Source organism: Ammospiza caudacuta, chromosome 8, assembly GCF_027887145.1.
Source record: "Ammospiza caudacuta isolate bAmmCau1 chromosome 8, bAmmCau1.pri, whole genome shotgun sequence".
NCBI classification, from domain to species: Eukaryota; Metazoa; Chordata; class Aves; order Passeriformes; family Passerellidae; genus Ammospiza; species Ammospiza caudacuta.
In genome coordinates, this window is record NC_080600.1 from 36699844 (window position 1) to 36723261 (window position 23418).

The 23418-nt window shown below is 37.7% G+C and overlaps 1 protein-coding gene across 1 annotated transcript in view; it reads right to left on the bottom strand.

Moving 5' to 3' along the window:
• Positions 1-822: 822 nt before the first annotated feature.
• ACTR3 (actin related protein 3) overlaps positions 823-23418 on the bottom strand; it is a 28756-nt gene continuing 6160 nt past the window's right edge. Inside the window, exons 2-12 of the mRNA XM_058809114.1 lie at positions 14349-14404; positions 10610-10734; positions 9895-10005; positions 8347-8442; positions 7711-7818; positions 5630-5773; positions 4716-4889; positions 4259-4351; positions 3686-3811; positions 2055-2138; positions 823-1668 (exon numbers count right to left, since the gene is read on the bottom strand). Of these exons, the coding sequence (XP_058665097.1) occupies positions 1573-1668; positions 2055-2138; positions 3686-3811; positions 4259-4351; positions 4716-4889; positions 5630-5773; positions 7711-7818; positions 8347-8442; positions 9895-10005; positions 10610-10734; positions 14349-14404 (1213 nt within the window). The 3' untranslated portion in view covers positions 823-1572. The remainder of the gene's footprint in view (positions 1669-2054; positions 2139-3685; positions 3812-4258; positions 4352-4715; positions 4890-5629; positions 5774-7710; positions 7819-8346; positions 8443-9894; positions 10006-10609; positions 10735-14348; positions 14405-23418) is intronic.

A 23418-nucleotide genomic window follows, 5' to 3' on the forward strand; every position in this document is an offset into this window, starting at 1 on the left:
TATCACTGTTAGGGAGATGTCACTAATAGATCTGTAATAAAATTGTTCAAAATTTTGTTGTTTGCATCGTGTTCTGTTTGATTCCAGCATGTAAATTTTTTACAATGCTTGCTGTAAAAACACTTTCCCACATTTATCCTTGTTTTGGAGTCACATTTGCCAAGTTTTGAAGCTCTGGCAATAGATAAACTTCTCTGATGAAAATGTGAGGCTTCTCTGCAACTCAGAAGAAACTGGGATATCTCCCTCTTGTCGTTTTCTATGCAAACAGCCTCTACTCCCTCTGTGGGCTCAGAAGGGCCTAAAGAATTTTCTGCCATCAAATATCAACAAATTGTAAGAATTCCAGTCACTACAGAAAGTGTTCTTCCTAGAAAGAATGAGAAAGAGATTGTTTTCACTTTATTTTTATCTACATGGTATTTTCTTGCAGAAAAACCACAGAGATTGAAAACGCAGTGCTGACTCCTGAATAGCACCACCTGCAAGAAAGTGGGGGGAAAAAAGTTACAGAACAAAGTAGATGAACAAACCCAACAGTGGAGGAGCTGTCAGGCTTCTCTAGGTAAGTGCTAGCTAGCTGAACACACAAACTGCAGCTCTAAAATGCTCACACTTGAGTTACACAAAGCACATTACATCTCTACCTCACAGACCAACCTCACTCCTCAAAAGCCACAGCGGATATGTAGGGACCCATGCTCACAACTTCCCATGTCATGAGATTAACAAGTCTGACACCAACATAAAAAGAAATTTTGTGCCTTTATTGGAATGGTGTTAGGCTTTAAATACACCAAATTTTGATAACCTGATTATTTGGTTTAATTAGAAATGACACTACAGAACTGCAATACTGGTCCAACAGTCTTGTCTTTACTTTTTCTTTTTTTTTTTTTTTTAAGCAAGAGATAGTATGAAAATGCACCAAGTAATCAGAAAGCACTAGCAGGCATTAGTTAATCCAAGATAGTAGCTTTTAGTTCCAAAAGCACTCGCATTGTATGGAACCCAGGATTTAGACTGGTCATGATTTGCAAGAGCTAGTTGCATGAGTCATGACTTTTTTCCTTTTTTTTTTTTTAATTTACTTTTAAGTTGGTCACTGGTAAATTTTTTTTCCTCAAATATTACAGTTTCTTTTATTCATATTTTTCCTCAAAGTATAAAAAAGTATGAAATATAAACAAGCTCCTGTATTGCACCCATGAAGGGGTACAATGGAAGCATTAGAGAGCTGACTATCTACACACCACCAAATCCCATCAAATCTTGGATAATTCATTAATATACAAAATATCAGGGCACAGAAAGAACTAAAATCCACTTTTTTTTTGTTTTGTTACGCACAGGTTCAAATAATCAATCTAAAGAAAAAACGTGATCATTTTGGCTTTCCACTACATCCGCATGTTGAGACACTTATTAAAATGATCCTGCTTAATTGTGTTTGGTCTTTTTCTTATTGTCAAGTCATGTTTGTTATCTTAATACCAGCCATCAGACAAACAAGTAATCAGAAAGACTCTTCCTCCTCCCACTTCCCCATCCCTGACCCCTGCAGGGCCAGCTTTAAGACATGACTCCAAACACGGGGTTGTGACGACAGATGCTAGGGCCAATCTCTTCATAATCTTTTTTGGTATGGCATACTTGGTAGAATTCAGGCTGTAAAGGGAAGGGAAAAAACATTAGTGTATGGCATAGACACCTTAATTAACAACATTAACTTTTATATAGCCATGGAAAAAAAAAGATAGCACATAAATCCTAAAATTAACTTATATCATGCGTGGCTAAATATCAATGCAAAGAACATATTCTGCCACAAAACCAAAATGTGCAATTTAACAGTTCACACAAAGCTTTAATTCAGCTTTCTTTTGCTCTTCCAAGTCTTTAAAGTCTAATGCAAAAACAGGGAAGGTATATTTACCACCTGAAGCCTACCAGAAATTCCCTAGTAACATTTAATATACAATGAAGGTGAGATGAGAGCTCCAAAAGTCCAGAAAGAATAGCTCAAACATGCTCAGCTTTACAGCTAAACTCACTGTGGAAGCCAGCATTGATCCTCCAAACCAGACTGCATATCTCTGCATATGGTGCGTAATGACTTGAACATCAATGGGCTTGGGCTGCAGAAAAAGGAGAGAAAAGCAACACATTAAAAGTCACTTCTGCTGCTAAAAAACAGATCTAGTTTTAAAGGAGTGTATATACCAAGCTTACTTTTCATAAATTAGTATTTTCATAAATGCTGTACACGTAAATTTACATTTATGGCATCAGACTTGCCCTTGTACAATGAAGAGTAAGAAACAGCTCCTGCTAATAGATAAGTTCCCTGCTTTATCAGACAGAGATACTTCCATTCACAACCACTTTTTTCACACAATGCTCTGATTAATTTCTTGATGAACTATTTATTTATGCATTTATAAGCACTTACCCATACTACCTAAACTTAAAAAAAAAAAAAACACACTTTAGGAAGTTTCATGTGATTATTCTAACAAAGCATCACTTGCAGATTGGAAGTTTATCCAGGATCAATAGTCAGTCATGCTTTTCTAACTACAGCACTCATTCCAGTCAGGCATTCCCTTTCCCAAGGGCACACAACCTATTCCTTACTCGTGCCAATCAACACTGCCAGTGTATGTAACAGTTTCAGAATTTATTTTTCCCGTCCAACCTTCTGAAAACTGAAACAGTATCTAAAAATGTTGTGTAACACATGTCAGAACTCCAGCCAGTGATTCTTTGCCATGCCTGGTACTTAGAATAGAAGAAGAATCACATCCAATTCCCTCACTCAGATTCTGCTTCTTTACTAAGTGGTACAAACCTAGTGAAGAAAACAGACTAAATGATGCTTCTTGGGCCAGAGAACTGTGTATGACTGAAATTTCAGAGTTGTCTACATGACATATTATAAAGCTCTACTGGGGTTTTAAATGATTGTTTGAGCTCATCTAGCTAGATCGGTTCTAAAAAATGAGGCAAATCAATTTCCTTTAGAAGGGAAAAAACCACTTTTTTTTTCTCTGCTAGTCCTTTATTTATGCAAAGACAACAGAAAGATGCAACAGTAAGGTCAGAGGTCTGCAGTGCAAAGAGCACAAATTAAGGATCATGCAGTTTAGTAAAAACATGAAGGCCCTTATAGGATTGTAAGATAATTGAGGTGGGAAGGGACCACATCATGTCTCTGGTTTGGCCTCCTGCTCAAGGCAGGGTAAGCTATGAAGCCAGAGGAAGGTATTTAGGGTTTTACCCAGCTGCACCTCAAAATCAGTAATCTCCCCACATGCACTGAGGCACTATCAGGAGTCCCAAAGCCTTCCCTTCTCTAATCAAGGCTCCCTCATTCCTCACAGGACACATACTCCTGCCTCTCCTGGTGCTCAACAATGAGCTCAATTCATTTCTCTTATCTTCAAGCTCAAGAGCCTGAGCACAATGAGCTGTAACTGATTAATAAACACCAAGCACAAAGACAGCTGCAGTGGCCAACTGCTGGTGTGTGACCAGTGTAACGGGATGAAGCTCTGAAAAGCCTCTATATGAACATCAAATAAGATGAAGACATTTCAACAAAGACCACAATCACTGCAAGATGTTATTTGCACATTTTGCAGGTAATAGATGCTTGTTAGGTGCATGAGCTGCAGGAACCAACCTTCAGTCTGCCACCACTAAGTTCTTCACTAAGTTTCAGCCTGGCATCAACAGTCCTTTTCAAGTCTCGCTGTAAACGGCGACCGAAGTCCCTGAACATGGTTGAGCCTCCAGAGAGGACAATATTCTGTTGTGAAAAACAAAATTCATTAACCACATCTGAAAATGCAAGTCTCCACATTACCCACTTCTTAAATTCTAAATGTCTAAACAGAGTTTTAAAAGCTACAGTTAGCAGGTATGCTTTTACTGTAAATGATCTAGCATACAAGCATGACACAACCTGAACTCACCAAGAGTTTGCCACATTAAAATTGTATGTGCTTTAAAATCCATTTATATCTCACTATATCTCGCCACTTTTGCTCAGCTTTTTGTTTCCCTAATAAAAAAAGCACATTCTGAAAATGTCTCAGTGAACAACAAACCCTTCTGCATACTGGATTAATTTCTAGGAAAATGGTTAAGTTTGCTCATTTGGTATTGGTTTTTAAGATTTTCAAATATGTACCTTGATAAAAATTCCAATTCTTCTAAAACCCATATATATAAAATAGACATTATAGCTACTGACCTTATATAGAGGACGTCTAACATCAATGGGACAATTCTGAATAACTTCATCTACTACTTCTGAGATTGGTTGCGTGAAGTCAGGATTAGCAAACTGCAATCAGGAATAAAATCAAATCAAGTCATTGTGGAGGACCACACATTGCAAAGGAAAAGAGGTAAAGAGGAAAAAAAAAGGAAAGAACCATTCTGTTACACTAGAGATGTCATTAAAAATTAATAATGGAAACAATTTTTAAATATTCTTGCTGCCATTTTAAGTGCTTTGTGTATCAGCCTGAATTTGTATAAAGATTAGTAGCAATCAAGAATCAAAGCACACTGACTTGCAACAATGGCCAGTATCTATTTATAAATAAGAAGAAATTAAGTGAAGATAACTACTTTTTTACAATTTTGCAAATAGGATTTCTCTGTTATCATCTAAAACAAAGTCTAGACAATTCAAACCAACGTACCTCAGGATGGAAGAAAATCTCTGGCCCCAGGAATCTCTCGTAACCAACATCAATGGTAAATTCTTTCTTTGAGATAGCATTAATTCCAGTATATTGTTTAATCCACTTTGTACCATCTGTGTCATACTTGTTAAATTCTTTTACTAAGTCAGGGCAAACATAACTAAAGCGCTCCTGAAAAGGGAATAGATACAGTTAGAACTATCTAAAGTATAGAAAACTGGTAAGAAATTTCAAAAAATGTACTAATTTAAACTTTTAAGAGTAAGTATTACATTGGCAGATAAAAAATAAAACAGCTGAACTGACATTTACTGTACACAGGTAGATAATGGCTCTGCTACTACAGATCATTTCTGTGCAGCACTGAAGGCTCTGGCTGAGCTAAATTACTTTTCTTCTGCTTTTCCCCTAAACTTCCAAGATTGTAAGAAATTAATTCTGAAATACATTGAAGAACTGCCAGAGAAACAAAACTGAAGTGTACTTTAAGCTGAATGTCTTTCAGAATAGCTTTGTTCTCTATGTAATGTGTATTACAAAAAAGAACACATTAATATTCAGAAAGAATATAAGAGCAATTACAGCTCTTTTTATGACACATCCAGCCAACAGCATTTCCTACAGAACATTACAATAATAATACCAACAGGATAATAACAACAATAATGATAATGGAGGAGAAGAGAAAGGGGAGACAACAGGTGAAGAGTGAAATTCCAGGCCAGACTGAGCAAGTATAACCCAACTGTAAACCCTGTTATTTCATGTTATTACATTAAGACATTTTTATATTACTTAGAATCAGAGCCCCATTACTCAGAAGTACAATTACTTTCAGATATTCTTGTACTTTAAAATCAGATACCAAGCTGTGATATAAAATAACTTTAAGATCTGCAACATTCACTTACCTTCACTGCTTTAGCTGTTTCCAAGGATTGTTCAGGAGGAATTCCTACTTCTCTCTCCCTCAGCAACTGCTGAATGAAGTATGTGATATCTCTGCCAGCAATTGGAATGTGTTTGATACAGCTGCCAATCACATATCCTTCAGCCTGTAAACAAAATTAATGGGGACAAAAGTGCTGATAAGAACTACTTTCATCAAAGCTCAGAAGGAGAGAGAAAGGCATGGAGTCTAAACTCCTACCCACTACCTGTGGCTCTGAGGCTAAAGCCCTTTAAGACTGGCTCATTTAATTACCACAAATCCAATTCTTCACAGTATAGCCTTACTTTACTTTGCATGGCATTGGTTCATAATTCTTACAAGGTTAGAAGAACAGAAAGGTCACTGGTACATAAGGCAGACAAATCACTATACTCACTATTCCTTGGCCTTTATTTTCTCTTCAAAATGAGGTTACTCTTAACAAAAAGGTCAAGGAACCTTTTTTGGTGAAATATTATTTTAGAATAACTGATGTGGCCCTGCAGTCACAGCCACTGATGTAAGACGTTACAATCCACATGAACCAAACTTAATTTTCTGAAAGCAGGGAGAAAATGCATCATTTCAGGACTTTAATTGAGACTGCTCAGAACATCAGACTGGCCCATCAAGTCACCCTTACAAGTCACACTCATCCTGGGGACAAGTATAAATACATTAAAAAATGGTCAAGTGTGCAAGGTTGGCCTTCAACCCTACCAGAGCTGCTAAATCCAAACAGAGGAATGCAGATATCACACTCAAAATGCTTAAGTTTTCCTATATACACACATCTCATATTCACACAAAAATGTCTTACTAACACAGAAAATGCTGTCATTTAAAAAATCTACCCCTACTTCACTACAGAGATAAGCATTTGTTAATTCCTTTCTATTTTATAACAGAAATGGTAGAACATCTTGACAATTTGTTCAACACGTTTAAAAATTTTACAAGTAAATGACATTCTGCAAAGGAGGTAAATGCTTAAAATGATATAGACTACCTACTCTTATTTCAACTAAAAAAAAAAACCCTAACCCACAAGTCAGGAGAAGTTCAACACTCTTAAACAGTAATTTTGAACTACTAAGTAAAATTTTAAAAGTTTACCTACAGAAGGTCTGAAGTGTCAATTGTTTCCTAAGCCTTATTAAAAATACACCAACTTTGATGAACAGTATGAACAAAGATTTAGTCACTATATTTCCCTAAATTAATAACAAATTGCTATATGACAGTGTATGTTTGACCACCACCAATGTTTTTAAAAAACTGATGTTACTGTGGCATGATAAAGCTTTGTACAGATTTTTGTCTTAAAAATTGTAATCTAACTTCATTTTGGAAATACAAATATATCTGCTACATAGACATGAATTTAACTCCCCCAGGAAAGATGGGCAATAATTTGACAGTAAGGAAAATTATTGCAGCTCTAGGTGTTCATTACTTAATAAAACATCACTGAATCATCCAAGTTTCTGCTTCAGCAACTTGAGGTATTGGAACAGATATTCAACACTAACCAACCCTAGGGGTTGTTTTCTTCCTGTCAAACAGGAACTTTGCATGCATGCTGACACACTACTAAATACTGGGAACAGATGAAGAAAAACTCTAAAAAATACTAACTATATCTGCCCTCTAATACTTTGTATTATTTCTTCTTTATATATAAATGCACTGAACTAAATGAAAATAAGTAGTCAAACTTTTTGTACTGACTACTGTAAAGAGCCTATTCACTCTTACCAGCAAGCCAAAATAGAAATCTGCTAAATCAATTTCACTCATCACTTAGCATAGCCTTGACAACTCACCTTTTAAGGTAAGTCACTGAAAGACAATCAGCCCTGCCAAACTCAGGGTTACAGAGTTCTTCAAGAGTTTCTGCACTACAAAATGAACCAAAACTCACACCCACAGCCCTGGGAATTATCTGATGTTTCTGAAGACTCCTATCTGTACTTCAGTGTGTGTAGGTGTATATTCAGAGAACTTAGAGGACAAATAATTGTGCACTGAAGCTGTAGTGCAGCTCTGAGGCACACTTACCACAGGAATGACATGAGTGACACCATCTCCACTGTCTATAACTGTGCCAGTCAGTGTTCGCTCTCCTACTTGCCTTGATGTCCAAGATGCAGCTAAGGCAAGGACAGCCTTGGGAAAAAACACACTAAAATCAAATATTGGCAAAACATCTGCCTGCAGACCTTACCTCCCACCACTCCTCCCAAAAACAAGCTAACACTCCCATGGTAATTTACAGCATGGAAACTGATTTAATAATATTATATACAACAGCTTAGAAAAAAGAGGCTGCAAAATGTAATTTTTGACAATTGCCTGATGTTTTTTCAGCCATGCTCAAACATAGTTTTTCGTTACTTCATACTGAAAGGGATTCAGTTCTTGGATTAATGGAATTATTATGATGTGGTGTGGTTTTTTATTTACTTATGATGCAACAGATATCATACTCTACTGCTCAGAGGCCTGCAGAGGTAACAGAGGAACAGTGTCCAGTAACCACCCACAGAATCAAAGCATGTCAAACATGCAGTGCTGGAAATGCCAGAAGGACAGAAACATATTCCAAACACCACTTACACTGTTTTTTTCAAAGTGAAATTAGTTTTAGCCCAAGGAAAAATACTGCAGCTGTGATTTCAACAGCCCTCCCCTTACCTGAACAGCAATATATAGCCCTGGAACGTTGAAAGACTCAAACATGATTTCAGCAGTATATTCTCTATTTTCTGGAGTATTTAATGGAGGCTCAGTCTGTGAGACACAAAAAACAAACAAACACAAAAACAAAAAAACAGATGAATTTTACTTACATTCAAACCAAACATTTGACTTTAAAAAATAGAACCACCAACTCCTAACTTTTAAGATGAGTCATTCAACAACAATAGCATGTAAAAATAGTAAGGACAAAGGGTGCTTTTAAGAATTTATGCAAATTGCATTAAAAGAAAGAAAAACAAAAGTCCAATAAAAACTACATCAGTTACTGTGCTTAAGAATTTACATCCAAGACCCCCTTTGTGGGCTGGTTAGCTCATTACAACTTTTGATTTCACTTGAAAGAATCAAGGACTATCCAAATATGTCAAAGGATGCAGTTTAGCACATTTAAAGAATGACATTTTTAGATTTCTCAGTGAAAAGACCTGTTTTCCTTCAGAAGGCAGCCACTGTAACACAAGTTGATATGCTCAGCTACAGGAATGTATTCAAGTGACAGAAGCTGAGCATAAACCATCCCATAATAGTATGCTATAACTTTCATTGAAATATCAAACATACTCAAGGCTATACTCTGAAGGAGCATTTTGGATAGTGGTAAAAGATACTTGAGAAAAGAAAACATCATTCTTCCATTGCAACAACTGTGTAACAGGAGGGTAAAAGAGGAGGGAGTCAAATTCTTCACAAAGGTGTTGGGACAAGGGCCAGGGACACAAAACTACCTGGGAAATCCTAAGTAGGTATTAGGAGGAAAAAAGGTGACTTAAAGGTGGTCAAATATTGAAAAGGGAGCCAGGGTTGCAATGGCATTTTGATCCTTGGAGATATTCACAGCTTGGCAGGACAGAGCATTGAGCAACTGGACCTAATTATTGTTTCAAGAGGATGAAGGCATTCAAACAGGTATGGCCAACACCTCTAATTCCAAACTTGTCTATAAAAATCACACTAAACCAAATTGCTTATTTCAATGACCCTAAATAAAATACTAAGGAATAGCAGATGCTTCAGAATAACATTGGCCTTAATTGATATCTGATCAGCCCAAATATGACAATCAACCCTTCCAGTTTCACAGAAAACAAAAGACAGAAATTTACTCTCTAGATACTTCATCCAGATGGCAGTACTGTAAAAACAAAATAATTGCAATTATGTAAAGTCAAAACACAAGTATTGTTTTTGTCTCAAACATATAAACTTGAGATTACTGAATTCAGTGGAGAAGGAAAATAAAGTGATGAATCAGACAATTTGGAGGAAAATGAGAAGAGAACAGAAAAATGTTTGCTGTTCAAACACATTGACATTTTTAGAAAATTAAAGAACCTGGATGGCTTAAGGCAGGTCAACAAAGCTCCAGGTAATTTATTTACTTTTGCTTTCAAAATATGAATATTTATATTTAAGAATTTACATAAATCAACACATTGTTATTCATCACACAGAACTTCTTAAGCAAGGCATAAATTTACCTACCAAAAGAAAATAATGGTCCTCAGGTTCTGCCCTTAAATACTTAAAGATTACTTGCTCCATAAACCTCTCCATCAAGTCCCAGTCTTCAACTATACCATGGCGGATAGGCCACTGGTGGAGAAAAATATCAAATTAGAATTGGAAACAAATGGAAAACAAGAAAAAAAAAACACCAAAAGCAAACAAAAAAATCTGTTTTCAACTGAAATATGCTTTCAACTGCATATATTAAAGTATATGATTTACACAGGCAATAAATCTCAATTCAGGCCCTGTTCCTGTGTGACACCTACTGAAAATTCTGATTCCAATCTTGAGTAGCTGAGACAACACACTGCATTTTTTTCAGTACAGAATGGTGGTACTGGGATAAACCAAAAGTTCCCCCAGCCCAGTGTCCCACTCTGATGCTGCTGACAGAAGCTGCCAAGGAACAAAAGAATGGGCATTTCCACTTAACACGCTCTCAGCCTCCTTTCACTTATGAGGAAATTTTATATATATCTGTAATATACATTTTCACAGTGTTTTGCAAATTCCCACATGCTCCCCAAAGTCAACAAAACTAATACCAAAGCTTATTTTCTATTTAAACAGAGTTAATAAATAAATAAGATTTAACTTATCCAAAAAGCATTCTTAATATTATCTTTACTGTACACATGATGCTTGCCAAACAGGATTGAAAAATTATTTTTAAAAATTTCCAAGATACCTTGGTTGCATAAGTTGGTTTTTCTATTGCTTCGTCCCCAATGAAGAAGTCTAAATCATCCACACCTTTCAAAACCCTCCTTTGTGCTTGATCCACCACTTTTGCTGACTCTTTGATAGCAATACCTTCAACAGAGAACACAAACATTATTGCAGGTCACATATCCTGCACCAAAAAAAGAAAACCTACACTGGAAAAACAGACACCCTGATCACAATCATCCTTTGTTTCAAGTGTAATTCAGAAAAGCTACATAGAACACAGATAATTTGACTTCCAGTCATGGGTAAGCATGGTAAGGACTTATAAAGTAACACAGTAACAGGCTTAACTACAAATTTAATTGTTAGACACCCAGCATGCAATCAGAAAGATAAAATATACTCAGAAACACTAAGACAGGATACCCCTACAGATCTTATTTTATTTAACAAACATGCTAATCTTCTGCACACTCCAATAATAACAATAACAATTTTAAGTATTATTAGTGTTGCTATTCTTTCAAAAATAATTACTCCCCAGCCATGAGGGCTGCAGCTCCAGCAATATCTGCTGTATTTTTTCGAATCTTACTAATTGCCTTTAAACACAATCCTTTACACAGATGATGAAATTCACCTATCCAAGCAGAATTAAATCAGCCTCAACTGTCCTAAGGCTGTGCTCCAAAAGCTCTTTCAATGGCAGAAGTATTTTTTTAGTTCTCACCTTCAGCAAGTTACGTTTGCTCACAATTAAGACTATAAAAGTTATGAAAAGCTGCATTCTGAAGCCCAGCAGCCAGGGCAGCACAGCTACAGGACCTGGAAATCAGCAGCTGAGCTCACAGATCCTCCTCATCCTCCTCCCTTCCCTTCCCTTCCCACAGCGAGCAACGCAGACAGAGCCACGGGAACCAAGAAGCTGAGTGTTGTGAAAGACTGAACAGGATGGAACACAAGCCATTATTTTGAGCTCTTCAGGAAGAAAACTGAATCATAGTGCAACTTCTGTAGCTGCTTACAGGAGAGCAGAGAGGAAGCAGAAGGCTGGGGGAAGCCAAACAGAAGGGGGGGAGATGGGAAGCAGAAGCTGAAATCACAGGGAAGGAAATGTTGCAAGGCAGGTGCTTGCTGCAAGTCAAGAGAGGAACCCTGACAAATATTTTCAGGTCATTGTTACAGAGCTCACACATCTGGGGGAATTATTCTGCCCAGATGTGTCTCATCCTCAAGAACTCCCAAGTGAAATCCACCACTTGCCACAGGATTGCTTTCAAACCCAATGGTGTCACTCTGTTACAAGCCTAAAACAAGATGGGAGGTCTCCAATATTTTGCTGCCCTCAAGGCCAGCTTGTTCAGCCCTGCTTTTGAAAGACTGAAACTAGGAGCAAACAACCTGAATCATATCCTGAAAACACAAACAAGAAAATAAATCTTGCTGAAACCTCAGCTGCTGTGCCTGAGGATGGGCAGCACCCCAGCAATATTCAGAGCAGTTGCCTTTGGTTGGCTTGGCACAAGAATTAAGAGCTTTTAGGGAAAAAAAAAAAATAAAATCCTTGCATTGAATCAATTTTTGTGCTGACACTATTTTTTTCTTTTAGAAGTCATCAGCTATCACAGATAAACTGAAATAATCAAAAATCAAGGGAACTACTGGGTAATGGAAAGAAGGTGACTCCCATTTTAACAAACAGCAGGAAAAACCTGCTGAAGTGAATAAAAATGAAACAAAATGAATGATCTAAGATCTAAAAAGCAGCCAGGGAAGAAAGTAGTGAACCCAAGCTGCATCAAAGCATTGGCCCAATAGATTCTCATTTACTTCACTTTTCATGTAAGCATTTATCATCTCTACAGAAGCATATTCAGAATAAAATCAAGAACACCTCATAAGGAGATAAAAATTTGTTAAGAGCAGGAGTGAATAAGATAAGCTACAAGTGAACAAGGCACAAGGAATGCTGCTCAGACCTGTTTAACAGCAAACATTAATTTTAGAGAATCAAACTGATAAAATGCCACTGCTGGAAGTGCAAGGAGAAACCAAACCATTTTGCCACATAGAATAGAATTAAGGAAATTACACACACCAAAGTGGTATTTTGTAACATTTTACTTTGAAACTGGGTGCTGCTGTACTCTATTTCAGTTTCTCTAACGTGGATTAACCCAGTGCTATTTTGTTTCATTCCAGGCAGAGGATTAACACAAACTCATGCCGTTACTGTAATTATCTAGCTTGGGCTGCAGCACAAGTGAGAAAAATGCCTTTTTTATTGAGAGAATTGCAATCAAGGGTCATTTCAGCTGCAGGAGCATCTGGACTGAGCATCCTTTTTTCCATACACCACACTGCATCAAAAGGCCATCAAAAAAATCTCATTTCATCTCCTTCTCTTCTACTTTAATAGCATCCCTGTTGGACAAATTTCCCTGCTTAATGATCTGACAGGTCATTTCATTTCCAGTGTTTAAAATATCACATTTCTTTTTTTTTTGAACAAGAAAGGGATCTTCAAATTAAATAACCAAATCTAAAGATGCAGAAAAAATAAACACTGTGTTTCTGAAATTAAATAACCACTTGCCCATTTACATTTTAACAAGTGCTACAAAGTTTAAAGAGCACTGTAAGCATTTTTTCAATGTTTAGAAACTTTTAAGACAAACTTAAACTAGCTTTTGTGTGAAAAGCAAAACTGTAGAGTGTTTTACATGACACTGAGATAAACTTAATGAAGTTAATTTGGAAAACCAAATAATCTAAGAAATACTTATTAGAAGCTAAAATAGAAGATACAGAATGGATTCTCTGAATGCATTCTTCTGTTCTCATATAAGTGAATTAGCCTCATCTTTCCATGAAAATTACTTTTTGAAGCATGTTTCCTTGAAAAATCAACCCAGAGCCTGAACTTCCAAGTCTATTTCACAGTTACTGTGCTAAAGTAGTATTAGTTCCAGCTCTCTTCCTGTTGTATTTGCAGGGAAAACTGGGTGTGCTAATTATTCCTTTTCACCAGGATGTAATCCATGATTGCTTTGGCACAGATGAACAATGAGGAACTGCCAAGTGGTGTAGGAGGTCAAAAGGTGAAGCATTTCTAAGGGAAGCTGAGTGAGCTCCACTCTCTGGGGTAGAACTTTATCTCTTCAGGTGGGAGAAACAGTTCAGCAGCCAGGCAGCAAATAAATAAGCTGCTCTACGTGGGGGGAAAAAACTGGCACGGTTTCTTGTTACATTTGCAAAATACAGTAAATTAACATCGCTCTAATACTGACAACTTCCAGGCAAGCAGAACATTTTAAACCCTAGAGATATAAAACCATACAATTTTAATTTTTTTCCAGTTATAATCAACTCAATGTTTTACCAGATTAATAACTAAACGGGGGGGGGGGGGGGAACCTCCTAGAAGGTAAATGTAGCCATGCTACTGGATTTTTACATAATTTCAATGCCCAGAAAAAAATCAGCTTCAACTATTACTATCCTTTCTTAATGAATGTATCTCTCTAAACCGAGTACCCGCAGCAAAACAAAAAATACGCCACATTATTACTCTGTGTCATCACTCAGAGATCAAGTAATTCTCTTTTAATGTTGGTTTTTTGGAGTTTTTTTGTTTTGTTTTTGGTTGGTGGGAGTTTTTTTGTTTGTTTTGTTTTGTGTTTTGGGGTTTTTTTATGGCATGTTACAGAATGTCCAAGAGTAACTTCAGCACTGATACACAATTAACAAATACTTACATGAAGGGATAATGAACTGGGGCTCAGTATTACCCGCATAGCCGAGCTTTGTGTACCTGTTGAGGCAAAAAAGATTTGGTTGCAATACTTAATAGCACAAATAACAAAGATATCTGCTTTTTTAATGAACAGATCCCTCTTCCCATATCAGGAGGACACCACACTGACTTTCCTATAAAAATAAATTAAAAAAACTAAGGCAAAGTAAGAATTTCTCTCGTAAAGTATAAAACTGCTCCCAGCCACAGATCAAGCATCACTGCTAACTTCAACTCTTAACAACATTTTACTAAGGAACACAAAGTTACATGTAACTCTATCAATGTTTAGGAGTGCAATTTTTGTTCCTCCCTGCTCAGCAGCTAGTGTCTTCACATAAATATTTTCATATAGCTAATGCTGGTGGTTAAAATGTTTTTGTAATTCCACTATAGGAAGAAAAGCTGCCCTGCCCATGGACTGCCAGCTGGGCATGAGGCTGGGCTGGTCATCCTTGTGTCACAAGCAGCTGATGATGCCAAGTCCTAGCAAAAGCCATTCCATTTCACAAATGGAAAAAACACTGTCAAAATGTGTTTAATAAGAATAAAGAAAGCAAGGGGAAAATAACCACATGCCTTCACCGAGTCTCCAGAATGTGCTATGGATATATACATTATCTTCATTATTACAATGTAAAAAAACTGAAGAAATTAACAAAGTATTCAAGAAAAATAACTTCAAAACTCAGGGTACCAAAACCAGCTGCTAGAAATGCTGTCACTAAAGCAGCACAGGCAAATTCTAAAGCATGCAGACCAAAATGCACAGCTCTAGCTCAAGAGTTAGAGCTCACCCACATGTTCTTAAACACAGACATGACAAAGTTCTCATTTTATCTGAGTGCAGCTGCACTGAATTAGCACCACCAGCAAAGGCATGAAGGCTGTAGTAGCACCTCTAGAGCTTTCAGCACTCTGATGGAAGGCTGGAAGATCTTAGGAGGTGTCAGGCAGCAGTAAATACTCTCACAAGCCATAAATCCATGGCAGTGACACAGCAGGAGGCTGGGAGGGAGTGGTGCTGCCGTGCCCCCAAGCAGAGAGCAGCAGCACCCACACAATCTCCATCCCCGGTGCTGACTGCACCCATCAGCGCTGGCCAAGGCTCCAGATCTCACAGGGAAGGTGAATTTCTCTCTGAGTTACAACGTGCTTAGCACAGGACCTCATCTAACACCACAAATGCTTCGCAGGAGATGCATTTTCAAAGCTGTAAACAGGATCTTGTGTGTAACACACTGTAACAGTTGTGAGTAATCATGCACAGAAACTTGACTTCATACCAACCAACAGGAATGCTTCTTGACAAAGTCAACTTTGTACATAAAAGATGACAAATAATGAAAAAAGAAACTATCAGAAAGAACTTCACACCTCATGAAGACATTAGGCACTGTATGTACCTCAACTCAGGACACACAACTTGGATTTTGCTCATTGAAGTTTGATTGTCTTCCAAAAGATCTACTTCCAAAGAAAAGTAGCAAGAATTCCACAAACTGGTGCTTCTTTAACCTATCATGCACAGCACAATTGCTCACTGTATTTATATTGTTCTAAGAGGCTTTTAGTGCCACAATTACTAAGTAAACCAGCAAATACTGACTCACTCCCTCTACCTTCCCCTGCAAACCAGAACTGTGGCATGCAGATTTTAAAGCTAAATCTACACAGGAACTTTGGAGCCTGAATGCTGCATAAACCTACAATGAGATTAAAAGTGTTGTTTAACAGTTAAAACTGTTTGATTATTAAACTCAGTATTTCAAAGAAAGCAGAAGCTGAACTGTTGCAGGTAACTGGCAGCTTATTTGCTTGTGGGAGGGAGTTTGCCCAGCACACACACAGCCAGGAAGACTGAAAGAAAAATAATCTCATGAAAGATGCATTTTACATAAAAAGAGTACTCAGACACAAAATCAGCATATATAAAAATACTATGGCCTACTCAGCAGGAAGTGTACTGACTCAGGGAAAAAAAAAAGTAGTGCATTTTTAGGCTTCCAAGAAAAGAAAGGGGAATAAAACCTTGATATCTCTGAATATTAGAGCATTGTATCAGAAAGTCTCCAGTGCAGTGTCCTACACAACACCTCACACCTCTCATGTACAAGACCTTCCCTGCACCCCTGGAATTCCAGCATTGCTGGCACATGGTCTGGGGATGGATCCCTGCTGCCCTGAGAGCCTCAGGCTCACAGCACAGCCAGGGACCATGGCACAACACATTATAAACACTAAACCTGATTTTTATAAATAAATACATATAGAGGTACTCTTGAGTTAAAATGGAGTCTAAAAATGTGCTAGGTGAGGCAAAAAGCTAAGGTAAAACTGAACGAAAGTCAATAAAAATCTTAAATAATAAATGCACAATCTAGTCACTGTGGGATTCTTTACAAATTAACTTTTGCAGATAAGAGGCTTTATTCAGACTGAACAGATCTATCACTCACTTGAAGTAAATATTTAAATCACATGAAAAGAAGGATACTATAGGACAGATTCCACAAGTCTACAGTTTCCATAAGGAGTTCTCACACAGCAACGTGTGTCTGACTAATCAATGATTCACAGGGGAACAAGGCACACCCCAGCTTCCCCAGGGCAGGAATTACTGCTGCTATAGAAAAGGAATTCTGAGTGTAGAGATACCATAAGGCAGTACCAACACTGGATTTTCCATCAATCACCCCTGGTCTTGCTACTCAGAACTGAAGAGTGGCAGAAGGGACTTGCACTGAGACAGGCAGGCACACCCCATTAATGAGACATGGACTCAGCTTTCCCACACGGAATTTGGGCCATTCAGCAGTAAGGGCACAAGGCACTGCACACAGGACTGTAATGGTATAAGCTGATTTCTATTAAAATCTGTAACACAGAACCGATTTACAAAATCCCAAAGGTGAAAGCCTGGATTGTTCAGGTGTTTCCCTCCTACTTCTCTGTGTTCAGCTCCCTGAACTGTTTCTGCAGGCCTATTATCTCCTTAAAAAAAAAACAAACAAAAAAACCTCTAAGAAACAATCAGGCAAGAAATTTATTGGATAATCATGGCCTATAACTTTAATTCAGAAAATCAGCAACAGAATATCCAAAAGCAGTACACATTCTCTATACATATGAGCATGTCTGTGTATGGAGAACCATATACACCCCCTCCCACACTCTCTCTGAGCATGCATATATATATATAAATATATATATATATATATAGTGCTGATATTCCCCAGTGACTTCCCTCTAACACCTTCTCCAAAAGGCAGCACCACTCTCTAGCCTACGGAGTTATGTGATAAATAAAACATTATCTTTTTGTACTGGATATTCATAGCACAAACAGGTTTGGGAGAGCAACCAATGAGGGTTCCTTCTGAGTTAACTCTACTAACTCCTATCTCACCTAGCAGTGGAGAAATATCTTCAGCATGTGATCACCACCCTCAAAAACACATCCTGAAAGTGCACAGCAGCTCTGCACCCTCTGCCCAAGAGCTCTCAGGAAGGACAGCCAAAGGCTTCCCACAATGTTCTCAGCAGCACTAATGGCATTTCCTACATGTGCTCTCTCATCTAGAATAGATGTTTCTGAGGCTGTGACACAAAAGCAATGTCACTGGGAGGTTACTTGTGCATTAGTCACACAGACAGTTTTAAAGCCAAGAGGAAACAGTGCTGAGGGTAAGAATTTGTAACAAGGATGTCATTACCAGAACCTCCATCTGCAAACCACAAACTGTGAGCACGTGCCTTTGCTCCACTGCTCTCCTACCCACAAGAAATGCCATTCTCACGAGTTATACACCCCTGTTCAAGCACAACTGCAATTCCAACACAAGTGAGGAACACAACTGCTTTGTGGGCAATGCAGCTGTCAAGCTGCTCCTGCAGTACCCCAGAGCTGGGGGGTCCAACACAAATTGTGTCAATTCTCTGACAGCTCCACACAAAGACAGGAGTTGGCCAAGCACAAGCAGGCAAGAGCACCCGAGGACAAGCAGCACCTGATCTCCAGCTCCTAGAGCAAATCTGGGTTGCAGCCTTTTCCTCAGCTGCTCTTAATGACCTGGGCTAACAGAAATGGCACACATTTAAAATGCATACACAAACAGAAGTAAGATGTACCTGCAATGCTGGTCCTACTGGAAAGATACAAAAACAAAAAACAAAAAAAACAAAAAAAAACCACAAAAAAAACCCAAAAAAACCCAAAAAAAAAAAAAAAAAAAAAAACAAAAACAAAAACAAAAAAAAAAAAAAAAAAAAAAAAAAAAAAAAAACCCCAACATTTTTCTGTGGGAAAAGTAAAGCAAGTGGGAGTAAAAAAACCCATAACTGACAGGAAATCAAAATGGTCTCTTTCTGGTTTACCTTCAAGGTGCATCATCAGCAAAACAAGGGCATTTTGTTCAGAGTCTGTTTTTTTCCTTCTTGTTCAAACTGCTCTCTTCATGATGGTTCTGAATTACTGTTCATCATCTGAGCCATAGTCCTTATGTGGAAGTCCTCACTCCATATACAACACATCCTATGCCTGTATCTCACCCTGCAGATGCAAGGGGTTTCACAGGCACCACAGTCTGGACAGGACACCTGTGTAACTGCTAAAATTCTGTTTTGGTGTGTACCACAGCCTCTACATCAAGCCCAGCAAGGTTTCCCTACCTAAACACACCTCAACTCATATGCAGAACACGTCCAAGTGGTGATGCTCCAAGCAAGTCTAATATCCAGTGATTAGATTAGCCTTTACACAGTTAAATGCATTTATTCTGAAATGTAAGCTGATACTGCCTTTTTGCAAGGTGTCACACTTGCTCAGGCAGCAGGAGATCTCTGCTCCATATCCCCTTCCATGCAAATGGGTCTGAAGCCAATCTCCCATTTCCCTTGAGAGCCTCTTCCCATGTGTTTATGAACTCTCCTGAGGCAGGAGTGCTTTGCATTTCTTTACTGAAATCACGTGGAAAAAATACTCCAGGAAGCAAGGGCCAAAGACAGAAAGCAAGATGATTGCAACACTCATCATTCAACACATGTTCATTGCTGGCTAAATGACCTTAACTCAAAATATTGTAATTAAGTAAAGCAGGGTATAGAAGGCACTACAGAAAAGCTCAGACTGTGGAGATTCTAAGGAGAACATGCACCTGATAATATATTCAAAAGGGCATGAAATAAATCTCATGGCAAAAACTCCTAGTTTTTAAACAGAATGGAAAGGGATTCTGCTCTTCAATACCAGCTCCTTGCACATGGTCTGTCCATAAAAGACTTCATAAAAAAGGGCTTAATATTCTTTCTTGTTTTAATTGGATAAATTCAACATAGAAAGGGATTATGAGATAGATACCATGTTTTTACTGTCTGATGTCTTCTGAAAACAGCTGCCTTAAAAAGAAGTGGAACATTTCTCAAACATGGATGAATTCACAGTCTTCATACACAGAGCCTCATGTGACTGAAAAGCCTAAACAAGCCCTTATGGTTTTATTTGCTGCTTTTCTTCTATCATCCTTCTTGTATCAGGATTGTTCTCTCATCCAGATGGGACTGAACTTCCAAATGGGAAGTATTTACTTTTCAAATCATTTAAAGAGAAATTATGAGGAAATTCCAGTGAAAGAGGAAAGCTGTCATGCCCCTTTAAAAAAGGTCCCAGCTCTAGCATCAGGTGCAAATTGGTTAAGCAGCAGCAGTAGTCCCTGAAGGACTGATTACTTTAGGAAAATGGGACTTGCATTAATAAATTAGTTTACTATCTCTTTTTAAATGTCCTTGATAAAACATAAGACAGCAAGATTTTGAAATTAGCCATGTTTCTCATATTTTACATCTTTAGCTAATATAGTTTACCTTTCACACATTACTAGTTTCCATTTTTAAATAGCAGCTGCTTCTGTCAAATTTGAAAACATTTTTGATCTACAAGTGTTTTAAGCAATCAATAGTGGAAACCAAAGAAATTGCTCTATAAATGGAAAAAGCCCACAAGATTAGAAGCAGGTAAAGAAAACCTCCTTAAATTGTAGATAAGTCACATGGAGGGATGGTAAAAGGGAGTACACTATTTCAGTGACATATGGGACCTCTAGGCAGCAGAGGTGTTAAAAATCTCAGTCTACCAGCTTGACCTTGGAATTAACTGTACTACTCTGTGTTTCAAACTATTATTTTACAGTATTCCCCCCAAAAAAATTCAGCCCACTCAAGCAAGAGCCTTTACCTTGGCAACAAACACTTCTGTGCCACATACTGAAACTATCACAGTAAAACAAACCCTAAGAAGACTGGTGAGCAATTTAATAAATGAGCTTAAAAGCAGCTTGAAAGAGAAGTGCTTCTAGTACAGCTTTATTTCCTAAATAGACAAAAACCACCTTTGAAAAAGGCTGATTTATCTTTAAAGGCATCTCTGGTTTGTGCAGAAATTTATCCAGTGCTGCTTTTTATCAGCAGCTACCTTTACAACTCAGAGCACAGACAACTGTACAGCTTGCTGGTAAAATGCAGCTAAAATGGGGAGTGAGAACCACAAAGACACAGCTGCACACAGCCAGAGCAGAATGACCAGGAGGAACAAGGGGACAAAAGCAGCCTGTGCTGAACAGCACTCAGAATAAATTCACTTGTACTGTAATCCAGGTCTCCAGGTGACATTTTTAACACCAGTCTGGAGAACAGAGCAAGCTACTGCTTTGTGCTGCTTCTAACTTTGCCAACATTTGGATGGAGTAGAAGAGCAATAACTTTCGATTTTGCTTTCTGTTCACTACCACCAAATCTTTGAAAATCAACCAACCAACCAACAACAAACAGCATTGGTAAGCTGAACTCTGGAAAAGTTCTCCTGAAAGTAAAGAGGAAGATAAGATGCATTTATGTCCAAAGAACTGGATTATAATTGAGTCATGAAAAGTGGACTTGAAACCAGCCCATACTTAAAGTATTTTCAACTAACAAAATCCAAACTGTGGCATCCTGATGACACTACCCCTCGTAGCCTTTGCCACTTTTATTTGCATTTGTAAACCCATTTCTAATATTTAATACTGGCACATACTTTAACACAAAAGTTAAAGCTTTTCTCTGACTGTATTTTCCTCAAAATAAGAAGAGCAAATGGCTTTGGGTATTATCTTTGTATAATGAGAGTAGAGTAGTTTGTGTTGGCAAAGGCAAAATGCTCCCTTTCTACTCACTGCTTCCTTTGAGACTTCTACCCTAATTCATTTTAACAAGTGTCTTAACAGTGCCTCTGTGTTACACCACACCCACACAGCACTCACCTATACTGATAGGCTTTTTAATAAATTTCTATTTCATTTTTCCAGGCTTTCTGAGCATTTTTCACAGCCTGCCTACTCCATGCAGTATTTCCAAATACTGAGGAAAGAATGCCCAAAAGTTTGTCAGTCTTACATGAATAATTACTTAACAGTGTAAGTCATTTAGTATGAGGGGGAGATTTATTTGGCAACTTTCTACATCATTTACCCAAAATAATCTAACATCAGGAGTTGGACTCAATTATCCTTGTGGGTCCTTTCCAACTCAGAATATTCTATGACTGCACAGACATTTATCAGGAAGAAAAAAACCCAAGAAAATAAATGAATTATACATATTTTTCAACAGATAAAGCAAGGAAGGACTGATCAATTAAATGAACATATACATAACCTGCAAGTAAAAAAAGTCCTGCACTTGAAGAAATTAACTGATGAAATCTAAGTCTTATGATGCAGAAAAAGCCTGACTTGAAAGTTCCTTCAAGAAATGTAGTAAGTGGCTAAAACTGTAAAGTTGTTCAACATTAAAAAAAAAAAAGAAAAAAGGAAAAAAAAGTTGGGCTTTTGTGCTTGCTATTTGCACAGTTTCAGCACCTGAGAGCTCCAGCTTTGACCCAAGAGCTGTGCAGAGGGCAGGATGAGACTGGATGGCTGGGAGAGCAGGGATGGAGGGCAGGAGCACCCAGCAAGCACCAAGGGATTGTCCCAGCACTCCCAATTGCCCCATCACCACTTCAGCCTTTCAGCAGGTAACCAAATGTTTTCTATCAAGGGCAGCCTTGCACCTAAAGCACCAGATTACATATTTATCATGTTCCACCACATTTGTAATAAAAGATTGTTTCAATCAGAAACAATTGGCTCATAGGAAAAAACTCAGCTGTGGACAAAAACATCCCAGTAAATCTTGTTTAATATAAAAAGCAGGTCTCATTTAACAGGATCACAGAGATTCTGCAGTCTGACAGTAAATATGCAAGCAGTTGAATTGTGAAAGATCCTGCAGATGATAAACAATGTACTATATCTAAGGCAAGTCATGACAAAAAAAAATACTAATACTGAAAACCTAGATAAGAGGTATGGAGATAAAAATTACAATCTGGATTCATCCATTGATAGCATTTATTTATCATAATAAACTATCAACCTCCTGTCTGCATCTTGCTCTCTACAGCCTGAGCATGCCAAAACACATCCTGTGCACAGCTGCAAACATTTGCACTGACCACAAGAGAATAATAAAGAGAAAAAGGAAATCCCAGAAAAAATCAAAACCTTGCATTCATCTAGAGTTTTTCCGTCTAGTCTTAAAAATGCAAACCCATGACCAGAACAAAAATAAAAAGATATGAATCATATTATACTCTACATTAGGTCAGCAAATAACATGATTATTTTTTTCAATTTTGGATGTAACTGAATAAACAAAACCCCAGCAATACATCACAAGCAGCACTTGGAAAGGACTGATGCTTCATTTTGATGGTTAAATAACCCTGCTATGGGCACTAACAAGTTTACAGTCCAATTGGTATTTTTAAACATCTACCCATGGATGATTTCTGTTAGACGGTACACCTAAATATATTTTAGTTCAGTGACCAAAAATTAAGGATTAAAGTAATAGAGATTCCTTTTCTTACACTGAGGAGAAAAGAACTTGCAATTTCCTTGGGGACAAACCCAAGTATGATTTTAGTTATTTTACCTTTGAAATTAACCTTGTCTCCC